The sequence below is a fragment of the Lepus europaeus genome, chromosome 1, assembly GCF_033115175.1.
Source record: "Lepus europaeus isolate LE1 chromosome 1, mLepTim1.pri, whole genome shotgun sequence".
NCBI lineage: Eukaryota > Metazoa > Chordata > Mammalia > Lagomorpha > Leporidae > Lepus > Lepus europaeus.
Window position 1 is genome coordinate 27,812,712 of NC_084827.1, and position 15,185 is coordinate 27,827,896.

At 39.3% G+C, this 15,185-nt stretch overlaps 1 protein-coding gene across 2 annotated transcripts in view; it reads right to left on the reverse strand.

The window, feature by feature from the left end:
• The window catches only part of CPED1 (cadherin like and PC-esterase domain containing 1), a 328,108-nt gene that overhangs the window by 236,959 nt on the left and 75,964 nt on the right, over window positions 1-15,185 (reverse strand). For both annotated transcript variants that reach the window (XM_062206775.1, XM_062206743.1), the window contains exons 3-4: window positions 13,905-14,011; window positions 4,386-4,461 (exon numbers count right to left, since the gene is read on the reverse strand). In XM_062206775.1, coding sequence (XP_062062759.1) covers window positions 4,386-4,461; window positions 13,905-14,011 — 183 coding nt within the window. The remainder of the gene's footprint in view (window positions 1-4,385; window positions 4,462-13,904; window positions 14,012-15,185) is intronic.

A 15,185-nucleotide genomic window follows, 5' to 3' on the forward strand; every position in this document is an offset into this window, starting at 1 on the left:
AAACTTTGCTTGGAATATTAAAACCAGATTATTAAAAACAATCATCAGTGTCCCCTAAGATAAGTCATTAGCATTAGTCAATGTTTAAAGTATTTAAGTTATATTTTAATGATATATTTTATATTACTCAGTAAATATCATCTATAATTCTTTAAAACCCTATCTTGTTTAGGTACAGCAAAAGTTGTTTGATTTGTCTACTATTTTCCTTTTTGTATGCATATATTTCTTTAAAAATTAGGATACAGATCTAAATGCTACAAATGCAGTATATTCTAAGCTGCACATAAAAGCCTGTGCTCAGAGCCAAGATAAAACTACCAAAAAAATGTTATGGCCAAAGTTTGGCACACTCCTAACCAGAACGTCTTGGCTGGTGATACTGCACTAAAAAAGAACAAAAACAACAACTCACAAACCCAAGCAAAACTTCTCCTATGCTTATTTTGTTCTACTTCAGATATGGGAAACACTTTTTATATTTTAAAAAAATAAAGAGCAACCAAAAGTATTAGCAATAAATTCAGGCAAATAAAAACAATGAAGCTTTTTTTTTTTTTTTCAAAAGGCAAAGCACTAACTGGCAAGATAAAAATAAATCTTGTGCTAGCCAGTAAAAATTCCATGGATGTGTGCCCTTAAATGTGAGTCACAAGTCTAATGTCAGGTACACTCTGGCTGTGGAACAGAACAGCCTGTGTTAGCCGTACATGCTGTGCATCTGGCCAAAACTCGGTCTTGCCTCACTCGTGTAGGTCCCAGTTGCAATCACCAGTTTATCATCCCTCCTTCCTCAGCATCTTTGTCTCTGTCTACTGCTGAGGACACAGCCTGGGGTAGCAAGGATATGGGGAAAAAGCACAGGGCAGTCACGGAATCCCAGCATTCTTCACCGTTGCCAAATATGGCACTTTTATGAATAAGAAAACTGAAGCACAAGTACATTTTAGCTCTTGCTCAGAATTATACACTGCGTTTCCAAGCTACAACTTACGAAGGCTTCTTCCCTGAAATGGCTGTTTCTCTGTTCATCTTTCATGTGTCTGCACATTTTGCAAACAGAGGCACTAACAATTTGTTCTGAATTACCTTTTCAAAGATATTTACATAGTACATAGCCTTGAAAACAAGAGATGGTATCTTACTCTAGAGAAGAGGGAAGGTTGTTTTTTTTAAATTTTTTCCCAACATGACAAAAATAATGTCTCCCTCTGGGGCAAAAGAAAAGCATGCACATCACCCATCATATGAGATTTAAACTCTCTAAGCTCAGGCTTCCTCTCTGAAAAGCAAATCACTAAGTATAGAAGACTCACCTGGTGGCCAGGGCTAGGTGAACCAGGGTTCAGTGAACTGGTACACATGCTGGTGGTTTGTCTACTCTTACTGCTATAAATAAAAAAGTCATTGTCTCTGACCCACGCAACTCATGTCAACACTCCTGAAACTGTGGCAGACTGACTTGTGACCGTGGAAGTAGGATAAAAATGTCAGATACTTGGCAGTGTCTGACAAAATCATAGCATTTTAGTGATAATCAATCATGTAAAGAGGGAAAGCATTAAGTATTTGGAGCTTAGTGTTTGATGTTTCAAATCTAGGATTACTTAATGACCATTTTTTAGAGCATTGTGTTGGGGTATAAAATATGTGCTTCATTTTGCAAATCAAATTATACACACACATAAACACATATATAAAATCGACTTACTTTTTAAAAATTAAGCTCATGTAAAGAGCATTTTTATCCCTACTTTTTCAATGAAACAATTAGAATCCCCAGAATTTAAGTCACACAGCTAATTGGTGGCAGGACTAAAATCTCAAAATGTTTTTTGTCAACCTCCAAATGAAACATGCTTTAAAATGGCATAGAACATTTTGACTCTAAATAAAATGTCTAGATTACGTAGCATTGTGCTTAGTTTTACTATCTTACCTTTTTAATAATACCATAAATTTAGGTTGCTACCTAATCTGTATCTAATGTTAACTATTAAGTATTCACAATAAGGAAAATATTTCTAGTTTTTGGAATACTGAATTTCTATTATATACTCATAATAGTAATAAACAAAAGCAACTGCTGAGAAAATTTAGATCAGACAATAATGCTGCAGACACATTCCTTTAAAGCCATACGTCTAGATAAAGGATCTTCAAGCAGAAAGATAACGTGATAGCAGAAATGATTCCACTTAAAAGGCTGCTGTACAACTCTCTTGCTGTCACTGAGATAAACAGAAAACTAAGGCACCAGATAGAGCGGTGAAATGACTACATATGTCCAGAACTTGGATGTTTTTGAGAACAAAAAGCATTTAAGATGAAAGAAGATCAAAAATATTTCTTACTTTTATTATTACTTGTATGGTAGCATAATGTCAAATAAAACCTTATATAAGAATTGTTTGGGGAATATTAAAATCTGGCAATCCATTTCTGACCAGAAATAGTTCTTTCACTACTAAGATTCCATTCTGCTAATTAGGATACAATGCTAAAGAAACTCAATGTTTTGAATCATTTATTCTAAAATGTAAATAACAACACAAAAAATCTTACTTTAAAAGTCTAGGTTGGGGCTGGCGCTCCAGCTCAATAGGCTAATCCTCCGCCTTGCGGCGCTGGCACACCGGGTTCTAGTCCCGGTCGGGGCGCCGGATTCTATCCCAGTTGCCCCTCTTCCAGTCCAGCTCCCTGCTGTGGCCCAGGAGTGCAGTGGAGGATGGCCCAAGTGCTTGGGCCCTGCACCTGTGGGAGACCAGGAGAAGCACCTGGCTCTTGCCTTCGGATCAGCGCAGTGCGCCAGCCGCGGCACGCCTCACTCTCTCTCTCACTGTCCACTCTGCCTGTCAAAAAACAAACAAACAAACAAACAGTCTAGGTTGGGGCCTGCAGATTACAGCCGCAGACTGCAGTGCCAGCATCCCATATGGGCGTCAGTTCAAGTACCGGCTGCTCCACTTTCTATCCAGCTCTCTGCTATGGCCTGGGAAAGCAGTAGATGACCCAAAATGACCCAAGTCCTTGGGCCCCTGTGCCTGTGTGGGAGACCTAGAAGAAGCTCCTGGCTCCTGGCTTCAGATCAGTCATTTGGGGAGTGAACCAGCAGATAGAAGACCTCTCTCTCTCTCTCTCTCTCTGGCTCTACCTCTCTCTGTAACTCTTTCAAATAAATAAAATAAATCTTCAAAAAAAAAAGTCTAGGTTTTGTTTAAAGTGTAAATAATATTTCTTAGATTGCCTTAACTAAAGAATTTCTGAATAGTTATCAATATTCTATTAATGAAAATAATTATTTTTACTTGCTTGTCACAAAAAAAAATTTTAAAAAGCTTTCAGCTAGAGTTAATAAAAAAAAACCACAAAAGATTAAGGGATTAAGGGCTCAACTCACTGTCATACAAAACAATACACATTCATACAGACATTTATTATCATGCAAAACAGAACAAAATTCATCCAGATATTGATTTTAGACATATATCTTAAGTGGAAGGTTGAATTCCTGATTCATCTTTATTTTAATTCCTGGTGGGTAACAATAGAAAACTACAGTCTCTCCAGTGGCCCACACCAACATGATTCATGTTTGGTGTAGAAGCAGAAACCTTCTGGGTTACGACGTATCATTTGTTGTCTGATTACATCAGGACACAAAGTTAATCAAAAAATAAATAAAGCTACTTATATCCAAAATCTAAATATGTAGTGAAACCCTTTCTAGGGGCACAAACTACTAACCATTAATGGAGTTTTAAACAAGGAATTTGGAGAACCTTTTACTGATGGGTTTCAAAATAGGCTATCATTTCACCTACAATGGCTCTGTTCACCCACAAGGGTTCATACACTTGCTGATTTTTTTTCTACTCTTGGAATCTGTGAAGAATCTGGACATGGTAATTTTTGTCCCAAATTCCTAATATAATCAAGACACAGAACTTTTCCATTCAGTATCCTGTCTTAAATACCCAGACACATTGATAGGATTCTAAAAAGGACAATGCTTTTAGAATCAAAATAAATTAATTGTGAAGAAATATATTTTTAAAAAACTTCAAGATTGAAGTTAGAATCACTAGATTGATTACTTTTCAATAAAGCAGCTATCATTTTAAATACAAACAGAAAGGACTAAAAGAAATACTCATCTAGCAAATCAGAAGACAAAACTAAATGAAAATATCAATCTTACACTTGCATTCCTTATTATCCACGTCTTACCGTTGGCAGGCTTTGTGGACTATGGAAGATGAATAATAGCAGAATTGATAGACCAAGGAACAGAAGACACTGAGCTGAGGCTTAGTAGCTAGTGTCTGGTAGGGAAGCCTGCACATCTCACATGTTTATGCATAAGGGAGTAAATTAAAGATTACCTGGAAATCTTCTAATTATTTGACATAATCCTTCCTTCCTGCAAAGCTGATGCTGTATTTCTGGTATTATGTTTACCTGAAAGAAATGAAGAAGATTCTAGTCAGTCAACCATTCATAAATGCTAAGGCGAAGAAAATAACACACACAAAATAACAGAGCATATTAATGGGAAGCTTTGTCCATACTTTCCACACACTGCCTCAAACCTCTGCAAGTCAAGGTTCACACCCAGAGTTTTAAAGAGGCTTATTTGACAGCATAAAATAAAAACTAACCCTTAGACTTCTTTAAATATTTAAGAATACTTTCAAAAATCTTTTTATATTTCAAAGCTGTGATATTTGCTAGCTATAAAGGGATAATTGACAAACATGATAATACAAGTAATTTGATAGTTTAAGTTTGCTTAGCAAAAATTGCACCAACACTCCCCAAAACTCCAAGAGCTCTCAGTGCTTTGTATCACATAGATATTTAATGATAATTCGGTGTTAAATATGTTTTAAAATTTCATACATAAGGGCTGGCACTGTGGCGCAATGAGTTAAATCCCCAGCCTGCAGCATTGGCATCCCATATGGGTGCTGGTTTGAGTCCCAGGTGCTCTTCTTCCAATCCAGCTCTCTGCTGTGGCCTGGAAAAGCAGTGGAAGATGGCCCAAGTCCTTGGGCACCTGCACCCACGTGGGAGACCTGGAGGAAGCTCCTGGATCCTGGCTTCAGATCAGCTCAGCTCTGGCCTTTGCAGTCATTTGGAGAGTGAGCCAGCAGAATGGAAGATCTCTCTCTCTCTCTCTCTGGCTCTACCTCTCTCTCTAACTCTCTTTCAAATAAAAAAAAAATTATTTTTTAAAAAAAACTTCATACATAGTTTTCACTTCATACTAATTGGCATTAATGTTTCCAAATACAAAACCCAGTGAAGAGGGACATCTGTTTTAACAAAAATTCATTTTTTGAATGATTTATAAATGTTATTTTAAATTCAAGCATATTTTAGTTTATAAGAAAATGGCACAAATAACTTTAATTTTTATCTTCTCTTAATAACAACATTCCTAAATGTTGATGATTATTAATGTCCCCAATATATACAAGTCTAAGTCACTTAACATTATTTAAAAAAAAAAATGACATGTATTTATTTGAGAGGAGGAGTTACAGACAGAGAGAAGAGAAAAAGAGAGAAAGGTCTTCCATCCACTGGCTCACTCTTTAAATGGTTGCAATGGCCAGAGCTGGGCAGATCCAAAGCCAGGAGCCAGGAGCCAGGAGCCAGGAGCCAGGAGCTTCTTCTAGGTCCCCCAGGTGGATGCAAGGGCCCAAGCACTTGGGCCATCTTCCACTGCTCTCTCAGGCCTTAGCTGACAGCTGGATTGGAAGAGAAGCAGCCCAGACATGAACCGGAGCCCATATGGAATGCCAGTGCCACAAACGGAGGCTCAGTCCACAGTGGCGGCCCGTCACTTAACATTCTTTTGCACTGGGAACTGAGAAAGGGCTATAATTTTGATCTTAGGGTTGTCTACGTTTTTTCAAATTCAAAATTCAGGCACTAAATTTAGGAAAAGAAGGGAATCTGAATGTGAACCCAAATCGATCTCCAGTGTGACAGTAGCAAGAGTTGGGCCTTTAGAAGGTGATTAGTTAAGAAGCTTCTGAGGTGGGGCCTTAGTCTAGCAGTTAAGACATCAGTTGGGGAGCCCCAAGTCCCACATCAGAATACCTGGGTTCAGTGCTCAGCCCTGCCTCCTGCTTCCTGCTGCTGTGGACACTGAGAGTGACTGGCCAGAGCTAAAGTGATGGTGTTCCTGTCCTCCATGCAGCAGACCTAGATTGAGTTCTCACACTCAGCTTTGGCCCTGGTCCTGCATTGGCTGTGGTAGGCATTTGGAGAGTGGACCAACAGATGGAAGCTCTTTCTATCTGTCTCTCAAATAAATCTAAGTATGTACATGTTAAAATAATCACAGTCAAGGCTGATGTAGTGACATAGCAGATAAGGCTGCCACCTGGGACTCCAGCATCCCATGTGGGCATTGGTTTGAAACTCTCCTGCTCCACTTCCAATCCAAAGCAGCAGAGGTAGGCCAAGGGGTTGGATCCCTGCACCCACATGGAAGACCCAGAAGAAGCTCTAGGATCCTGGCTTCCACGTGGCATAGCCCCAAACATTGCATTTATTTAGAGAGTGAACCAGCAGATGGAAGATATCCCTCTCTCTGTCTCTCTGTCTCTCTCTGTACCTCCCTCTCTCTCTGTTATCTCTGCCTTTCAAATAAATAAATAAATGCTTAAAAAGCTTAATAGATTATAATTATAATCATAATCATAAACATAACAAAGAGAGGATTCAGAGAGTTGCCTGACCCTCCAGCCTTTCTCCTTTCCACCATGCATCCTCTGGGAAGCAGAGCGCACCCTTCAGCTGGCAGCAAATTTGGTGGCACTTTAGCGTTTGAATTCCCTATGAGGAATAAATTTCTGCAGCTTATAAATCACCCAGCCTCAGGTATTTTGTTATAGTCACTCAAATGGACTAAGACAAAGGGATATCTTAAAGCGCCCAACTCTTCAATTCAGAATTTTTAGGAAGGACTAGAACAAAAGGCACAGAGCACTGCAAAATCATACAAAATCCGTAATGAAGACTTGTTTATTTTTTTAAGTTAACACACAAAGTACCTTTTTAAATTAGATTGCGAATAGCTTCAAAAGTCAATATAATTGAGCTATTTTCACCACCTTCGGCAAATTACTCACTTGTTAGTGACTTAATAGAATCTTTAATAGATTCTGGGAAAGAGAAGCAGCCCTGGGCAAGTAGCACTAAAAGCTGAGAACTGTCTCAGGTCCATTTCTAACCTTAAGAGTGTTCAGAGCAGATGGGTTGCCACTGTGACTGCTTGGTGAGCCTGGGCTATGGGGTTCAATCCTAATCTAACTGGAAGCAAGAAGAGTTCTGGAAAAGTGGTCAATAAGAACTGAACGAGGCCGGTGCTGCAGCTCACTAGGCTAATCCTCCGCCTGCGGTGCCGGCACACCGGGTTCTAGTCCCGGTTGGGGCACTGGATTCTATCCCGGTTGCCCCTCTTCCAGGCCAGCTCTCTGCTGTGGCCAGGGAGTGCAGTGGAGGATGGCCCAAGTGCTTGGGCCCTGCACCCCATGGGAGACCAGGAGAAGCACCTGGCTCCAGGCTTTGTATCAGCGCAATGTGCTGGCCACAGCACGCCAGCCGGCGGCCATCGGAGGGTGAACCAATGGCAAAGGAAGACACCTTTCTCTCTTGTCTCTCTCTCTCACTGTCCACTCTGCCTGTCAGGAAAAAAAAAAAAAAAAAAACAACTGAACGAGTGAGCCAGAAGAATTTATGTGGATGTTACAAAAACAGAGTGTAGTGTGCACAGATTTCACAGAGCAAAGTAGGTTGCTGTGTAACATCAAAGCGATGACTTTTCATGCAAAACATTGGGTCAGAAAGATGAACTGACTCAGGATTAACAAAACACTTGATTCAGTCACTCAGAGCCAGGATGGGCATTATGGTATTGTGGGTTAAGTCACCCCTTGGGAAACCCACATCTCATATCCAAATGCCAGTTCCAGTTCCTGCTATTCCATTTCTGATCCAGCATCCTTGATCATGCACTTGGGAAGCAGCAGATGATGGCCCAAGTCCTTGAGTTCCTGCCACTCACTTGGAAGACCCAGATGGAGTTCTTGGATCCTAGGTGTTGAAGCCATTTGAGGACTGAAACAGTGGAGACACCTCTCTCTTTCTCTCTCTCTTCCATACTCCAGCTCTCCCTCACTCTCTCCCCAACCTTCTCTCCTTCTCTCTGACTTTTAAATAAATACATTAGTCTTAAAAAACAAGCTTAGAGGGGCCAGCACTGTGGTGCCTTAGGTTAATCCTCTGCCTGTAGCACTGGCATTCCATATGGGCACTGATTCAAGTGCCAGCTGCTCCTCTTCAGATCCAGCTCTCTGTTATGGCCTGGGAAAGCAGTACAAGATGGCCCAAGTGCCTGGGTCCCTGCACCCGCTTGGGAGCCAGAAGAAGCTCCTGGCTCCTGGCTTTGGATGGGCTCAGCTCCAGCTGTTGCAGCCATTTAGGGAGTGAACCCATGGATGGAAGACCTTTCTCTCTGTCTCTCCCTCTCCCTTTCTATAACTCTACCTCTCAAATAAATAAATAAAATCTTAAAAAAAAACCAAAAACACAAACTCAGTACCAAATCCATGGAAGCCGCTGTTGTAACTCATTCACCTTCCGTTTTCCTATCCCTCACCTTCTGACCTCTCCCCTTGCTGTTTCTTCCCATGTGTCTCTTCAGCATTCATAGAGTTAGAGATAACGTAACCACGGTGACACATAATACCAAAACATCTCTCTGTTATACTCTAGAACTGAGCACCAAACTAAGCAGTTAAACTGAGTAACTCAGCACAAAGTAAAAGTATTTAGGGTCACAGGTCATACAGTTGTTGTACATCAACTATATTACACAGATTTTAACTTTCTAATTGTTAAACCTAATAGCACTTTCCTAGATCCTAGAACTTTTATTTTATGTGTACCATAAAACATATAAAATTTGCACCATCAAAACACCATCAAAGGAGTTTTAAGTAGGATTAGCTGACTCTTACATGGTGAACTTATATGGTGAACTTTTCTAGCTTAGGATTGTTAATTATTTTTAACATACTTTATTTTCACAACAGTTTTAGACTCATTGCAAAACTAAGCATAAGGTAGAGAGACTTCCCATGTCCCCCTGTCCTCACATTACCAAACTCCATCAGAGTGGTACATTTGTTATATACTTGATGAACCCACACTGACATATAATTATTAACCAAAAAATTTAATATACATTTGAATCTTGTCTTAGGTTTGAACGCTTTATATATTTATATATGTGTGTGTGTGTGTATTTATATATAGACTGTAGTTTCCTTAGCATAAAATCATTTTGAAAGAAATGGAATGCATATATAAAATTAAAGTTATATTCAAATCCTGGGATATTTCTAAGAGATCAAATTGGGTGGAAAGGAATATGCATTTCAAAATATTTCAGTCCCAACACATCTTCTACAATCTTAATTTGTGATACTCTGTATCTAAATTGTTTCTATTACCTATAAGAAAAAGTAAAATTAGCCGGCGCTGTGGCTCAACAGGCTAATCCTCCACCTAGCGGCGCCGGCACACCGGGTTCTAGTCCCAATCGGGGCACCGGATTCTGTCCCGGTTGCCCCTCTTCCAGGCCAGCTCTCTGCTATGGCCCGGGAAGGCAGTGGAGGATGGCCCAAGTGCTTGGGCCCTGCACCCGCATGGGAAACCAGGAGTAGCACCTGGCTCCTGGCTTCGGATCAGCGCGATGCGCCGGCCGCAGCGCACCAGCCGCAGCGGCCATTGGAGGGTGAACCAATGGCAAAGGAAGACTTTTCTTTCCGTCTCTCTCTCACACTGTCCACTCTGCCTGTCAAAAATAAAAATAAAAAAAGAAAAAAAAAGAAAAAGTAAAATTATTCTTCTTTTGAGGAATAATTCATTAATAGTAAAATATAATACTATTAATAGATATTTTTGAAAATAAAAAGTAAATCTACAGAAATATCATTAATTCATTAAGGAGAGTAGACATTTAAATTTGAGCTATTTATAAAGCATGAGAATGTATCTGGGTGCATGAAAAATTTGTTGTGATCACTCATGATCATTGAGAGAGAACACACACAACTCTGTATCTTACCTGCTCTTTTTCTCATTTTGTCTGTATAGACAGTCATACCTTCCTCCCAAAGCTGTTCGGCATCCACAACCAAAAGAATTATCTAGAAATTCAGAGAACAAGCTAACCAGAGAAAGTTGTCTTTCTCCCATGTTTCTTACACACAATCACCCATCAAATGCTCCTGAAAATGCCTTCACCTCTTTGAAATAAGCATCACCTCAGTTAGTTCTCAGTGCTCCAAATACCAAAACCGGAATCCCAGTTTTAGGGACTGCTCATGCTACAAGCATTTAATGCTAGAAATGATCCCTTCTGCTTTGGAAACGCTAGTGCCTGTCTGTGTGAGGTGAAATACAGCCCAGCTATAAACTTAGCATTATCTGTCTCTGCATCATGTAGACCAATATGGTTATGAATTCATGCTATTATCCTACAGATTAGAGAGACTTAGCCATTCACTTTCCTTAACAGACCTTATGATGATTTTCATTATGCAGTATAATTACTAAGCTCTAATGTGATTAGTAATCCTAACTTGAGCAGTGTCCTTTCTTTGTTCATCCCACTGTCATTAACAGTCATATAACACCCCACAACAAATTGGAATCAACTCCTGTGTTGAATATCTATGTTGTTTACATAAATAAGTCATGGTTCATGAAGCTTCAAATTTTTCACTCTCTGAAGTGATAGTTATATACCTGCATCATGGGGAATTTGTGTATTCTTTAAGAATGGTCACTAGGTAAGGTTTTATGCTGAATGCCTAAACATGTATATTTATCAGGTTCTATTGATATGATAGAAAAAATAGACTTTTGAGATCAGAGTGTCATGGTTTGCATATATTGCTTGCTTTATTTATTAGCTTGGAGTCTTTATATTTATTAGCTTGGAAGAAGACAAAGTTACAGAGAGAGGTGGAGAGACAGAATCAGAGAGATCCTCCATCTGCTGTTTCTCTCCCCACAAATGGCCACAACAGCAGGGGCTAAGCAAGGTTGAAGCCTGGAGCCAGAACACTATCCTGGTCTCCCACACAGGTGGCAGAAGCCCAAGCACTTGGGCCATCTTTTGCTGTTTTTCCAGGTTTATTAACAGAAAGCTGGATTGGCAGTGGAGCAGACTGGGACTTGTGCTCATATGCTCATTGCAGGCGGCAGCTCCATCCACTGCACCAGGATGCCAGCACCCTATCACAGCCATTGCCACTTTATATCAGGCACCAGCAAGAAGAGCTCCCTGTCTTCCAGGCTTTGCTCAGATGCCATCTTCTTGGTGGAAAGCCATCTCCATTAATCTCATATAAAACCCAATCCTCTAAAATTTTCTCTCCTTGCTCTATTTGTTCCTTAGTTCTTTTTTCCATCTATTAGTCTATATTTGCACTTTTATCTCCCCAGAAGTGTCTAAGCTCTAGTCTAAGAGAATGAATTTTTGTCTGTATTATCAATTGCTATATTCTCAGGGCCTAAAACGGAGCTTCACACAGATGTTTACTAAGTAACTGTAGAAAGAATGACGAGGTAAATGAATAAATTAAATGAATGAAAGGGTTGATACAGCAAAAAATAAATTACTGAGACATGGTGCTAGGAAAGCCTCCTAGGTTTTCAGTGGCCTCCATCAAGATGAACAGTTTTGGTGCAAATTTAGTGTAAAGTTAACCCTAAAAGAAGTAAGACTTTTATTTGTTAAAGAAAAGAAACTCAGACTTGCTGCATTTATTGAAATAACTCTTCCTGACAGAATTCCAATTAATATTTACAGAATAACTCAGATAAATAGAAAATCACCCTTTGCACACCAGAATAGCAATTCTTGTGGGCAGGACACATCCCTGGATATTAAAATTAATGGCATAAGTTTGAGTGTGAGTAGGATATTTGGTTAGTGTCAAAGCATCACCTCTCACGGTATTTATTAACTACAATAGGGGAAAGACTGACTCTACAGAGGAGAAACCCAGCAGCATCGCTTTACCCTGGTGAGAGGTGAATCTCACCAGAAATAAGACAGGTGGACATCATGGACCCCTGATACTGCACAATGAGAAGGGCATTCCACTTCTGTGGTGTTCTTTCTGAAAACCCACAACCTTATAAGATAGCATCAGATCAATACAAATTGAGAGTCATTCAACACAATACTTGACTAACATTCTTTAAAAACACCAAGGTCATGACAAAAAAAGGAAGGATGGAGGAACTGCCAGAGATTGGACACTGAAAAGACACAAAACCTAAATGTGACAAGGGTACTACATAGGACCCTGGAAGAGAAAAAAGGCTAAGTTTTAAAAATGATGAAATTGGCATAATGTTTGTGATTTAGTTAATGTTTGTATCAGTGCTAACATCTTAGTTTTGATAAATGTACCATGGTCATGTAAATTGCTAACATTAGAATCAGCTCAGTGAAGAGTATATGGGAAATCTTTGATCTATTTGTGTTAATTTTTCTGCAAGTCTAAAACTACATTCAAACAAAAGTTAAAAATAATTCCCAATACAACTGACAGTGTACTTTATAATTTCCTCTTTCACTGATTTGACCCACACCCATTTCTCACTTTCTCCATCATCATCAGTCACCCTGCAGTATCCATGACACATTGGCTCAAGGAGCCCTGCAGACACCAAAATCCACAAGAGCTCAATTCCCTCATATAATATGGCATGCATGTAACCTACACAATTCTCTCATATACATTAACTTGAGTCTAGATTGTTTACAGTCAATACCTAATACAATGTAAGTGCTATATAAATGGCTGTTGCCCTACATTGTTTAGAGAATAATAACAAGAAAAAAAATTTAGGAACTAGCATTTGGCCTAGTGGATAAGACATGGATTTGGCCGCGGCTCAATAGGCTAATCCTCCACCTGTGGCGCCAGCACCCCGGGTTCTAGTCCCGGTCGGGATGCCGGATTCTGTCCCAGTTGCTCCTCTTCCAGTCCAGCTCTCTGCTGTGGCCTGGGAGTGCAGTGGAAGATGGCCCAAGTCCTCGGGCCCTGCACCCGCATGGGAGACCAGGAGAAGCACCTGGCTCCTGGCTTCAGATCACCACAGTGCACTGGCCACAGCGGCCATTGAGGGGTGAACCAACGGAAAAGGAAGACCTTTCTCTCTCTCTCTCTCTCTCTCTCACTGTCCACTCTGCCTGTCAAAAAAAAAAAAAAAAAGACATGGATTGAGTTGTCCATACTCTGCATTGGAGTGTCTGGGTTTGAGTCCTGACTCTGCTTCTAATTCCAGCTGCCCACTAATGTGCACTCGGGGAAGCAGCAGGTGATGGCTCAACCCTGCCACCCACGTGGGTGACTTGCAATGAGTTCCAGATTCCTGGCTGTGGTTGAGCCTAGCCCTAGTATTTGCAGACACCTGGGGAGTGAATCAGTATTTAGTTTTACTATGTCAGTGATGACAGCATTATCTGTCCATCTGTTTCTCTCCTTCTCACTCTGTCTCTTTTACTTTAGCATCTATCTATCTATCTATCTATCTACTTTTAAAATGATAGATAGATAGATAGATATTGTATCCTACCTAGTAAAACACCAAAGTAGGAGCAGCTGAAGTTGAAGGAGATGCTATCAAATAAAAAAAATGGTTACAGCTTTAAGATAAAGTATATAATGCATGGCCAGTTGGAAATTTCTCTTAATATATAAGGGTTCTACTTTTTCAAGACTTTTTAAAAAGCATGATAGATCAAGAGATACCAGTGCTAATATCCACAGAGTTGATCAAATCCGTGCACACTTTACCTTTTGATGAGTACCTAGCCGGCACATGTCCTCCTTGGATATGCAAGGGTTTTCTTCTGCTTCCCTAGAAGACAGGCAAATGAGCAGATCCCAAGGGCCCAAATCACCTAATAGCAAAAGAACATTGAAAGCAGTGTTTTATTTTATGTATAAAGGCACTACTTATTACCTAAGATTAAAGAAAGCAATTATTTAAATTCTAAAACATACATAATGTGATCCTCAGTGTATTTAAAAGAAAAATTCAATATTCAAAGGAACTGAGATTCAACTTTTCAGTAATCTAGCAGAACTAACACACTCATAGTATTATTAGGATAAATATAATTGTCTGAAGAGATCACAAAATTATTTTAAAACACTGAAAGCAAAGTCCTTTAAGTAATTAATTTTATAAATTTATAGTCTTATTTGGAAATTGGAAGGAAAAACAATCATAAAGTCTCTAACATAGGAGAAAGCTGTGAAACCAAATAATGATAAGAACTCAAAACATTGCATATTTTGATCTGGGCTTGGGTGTTAACATTAGTTTTCTGAGGTCTATGAGACCTTTTATAAGATTCATTACAAGGAAAAATTTGTGCTAGGTAGGGAATAAAATTCAGTGAAAATAAAGACTATAGGTTTGTATGAAAGGAACTGGTGATCTAGTTATAGACAGGAGAGCTGAGTATAAAATATAGAGTCCAACATGGACCAATGCAGATGATATTTCAGCTATTTCACCAAGGACAAAGCTCTCTGCCAATAAATCATAGTAACTTGCCAAAATAAGCCCAGAAGACTACATTCTTGCGCAACACTTGAATATTTCAAATTTTACCTTTGTATGTATCTGTGGGTTCATTTCCCCTTATTTGAACATATATATCCACATGTCTTGCATATAATTGATGCCTTAAAATATTTATGAAATGACTGAATGAATAACCCCTGATAAGGTGAAAAAAACATAACCTGATAGAGAAAGAAGCAAACAGAAGAAATATCTTTCCTGTTTAGTGTTACTAACAGAAGACATAGAAACAAGTCTCTCAAAAATAAAAAATAAATAAATAAAACACTGGAAGTAATACATAAAAGAATTGATATTACTTGGGAAACTTTCTCTATTTTGAATGCAAACCTTTTCAAAAAGAACAATTTTGGTGCACGTGCCTCTTTTAATCAATCCTGAGATAAATGTTCCTTCAAGTAACTATGTACACCAGACCGCATCAATCATCTTTTATATTAGGTTAAAGTGGCTTTTACAAGGCTAGGAAATAATCTCCAAAT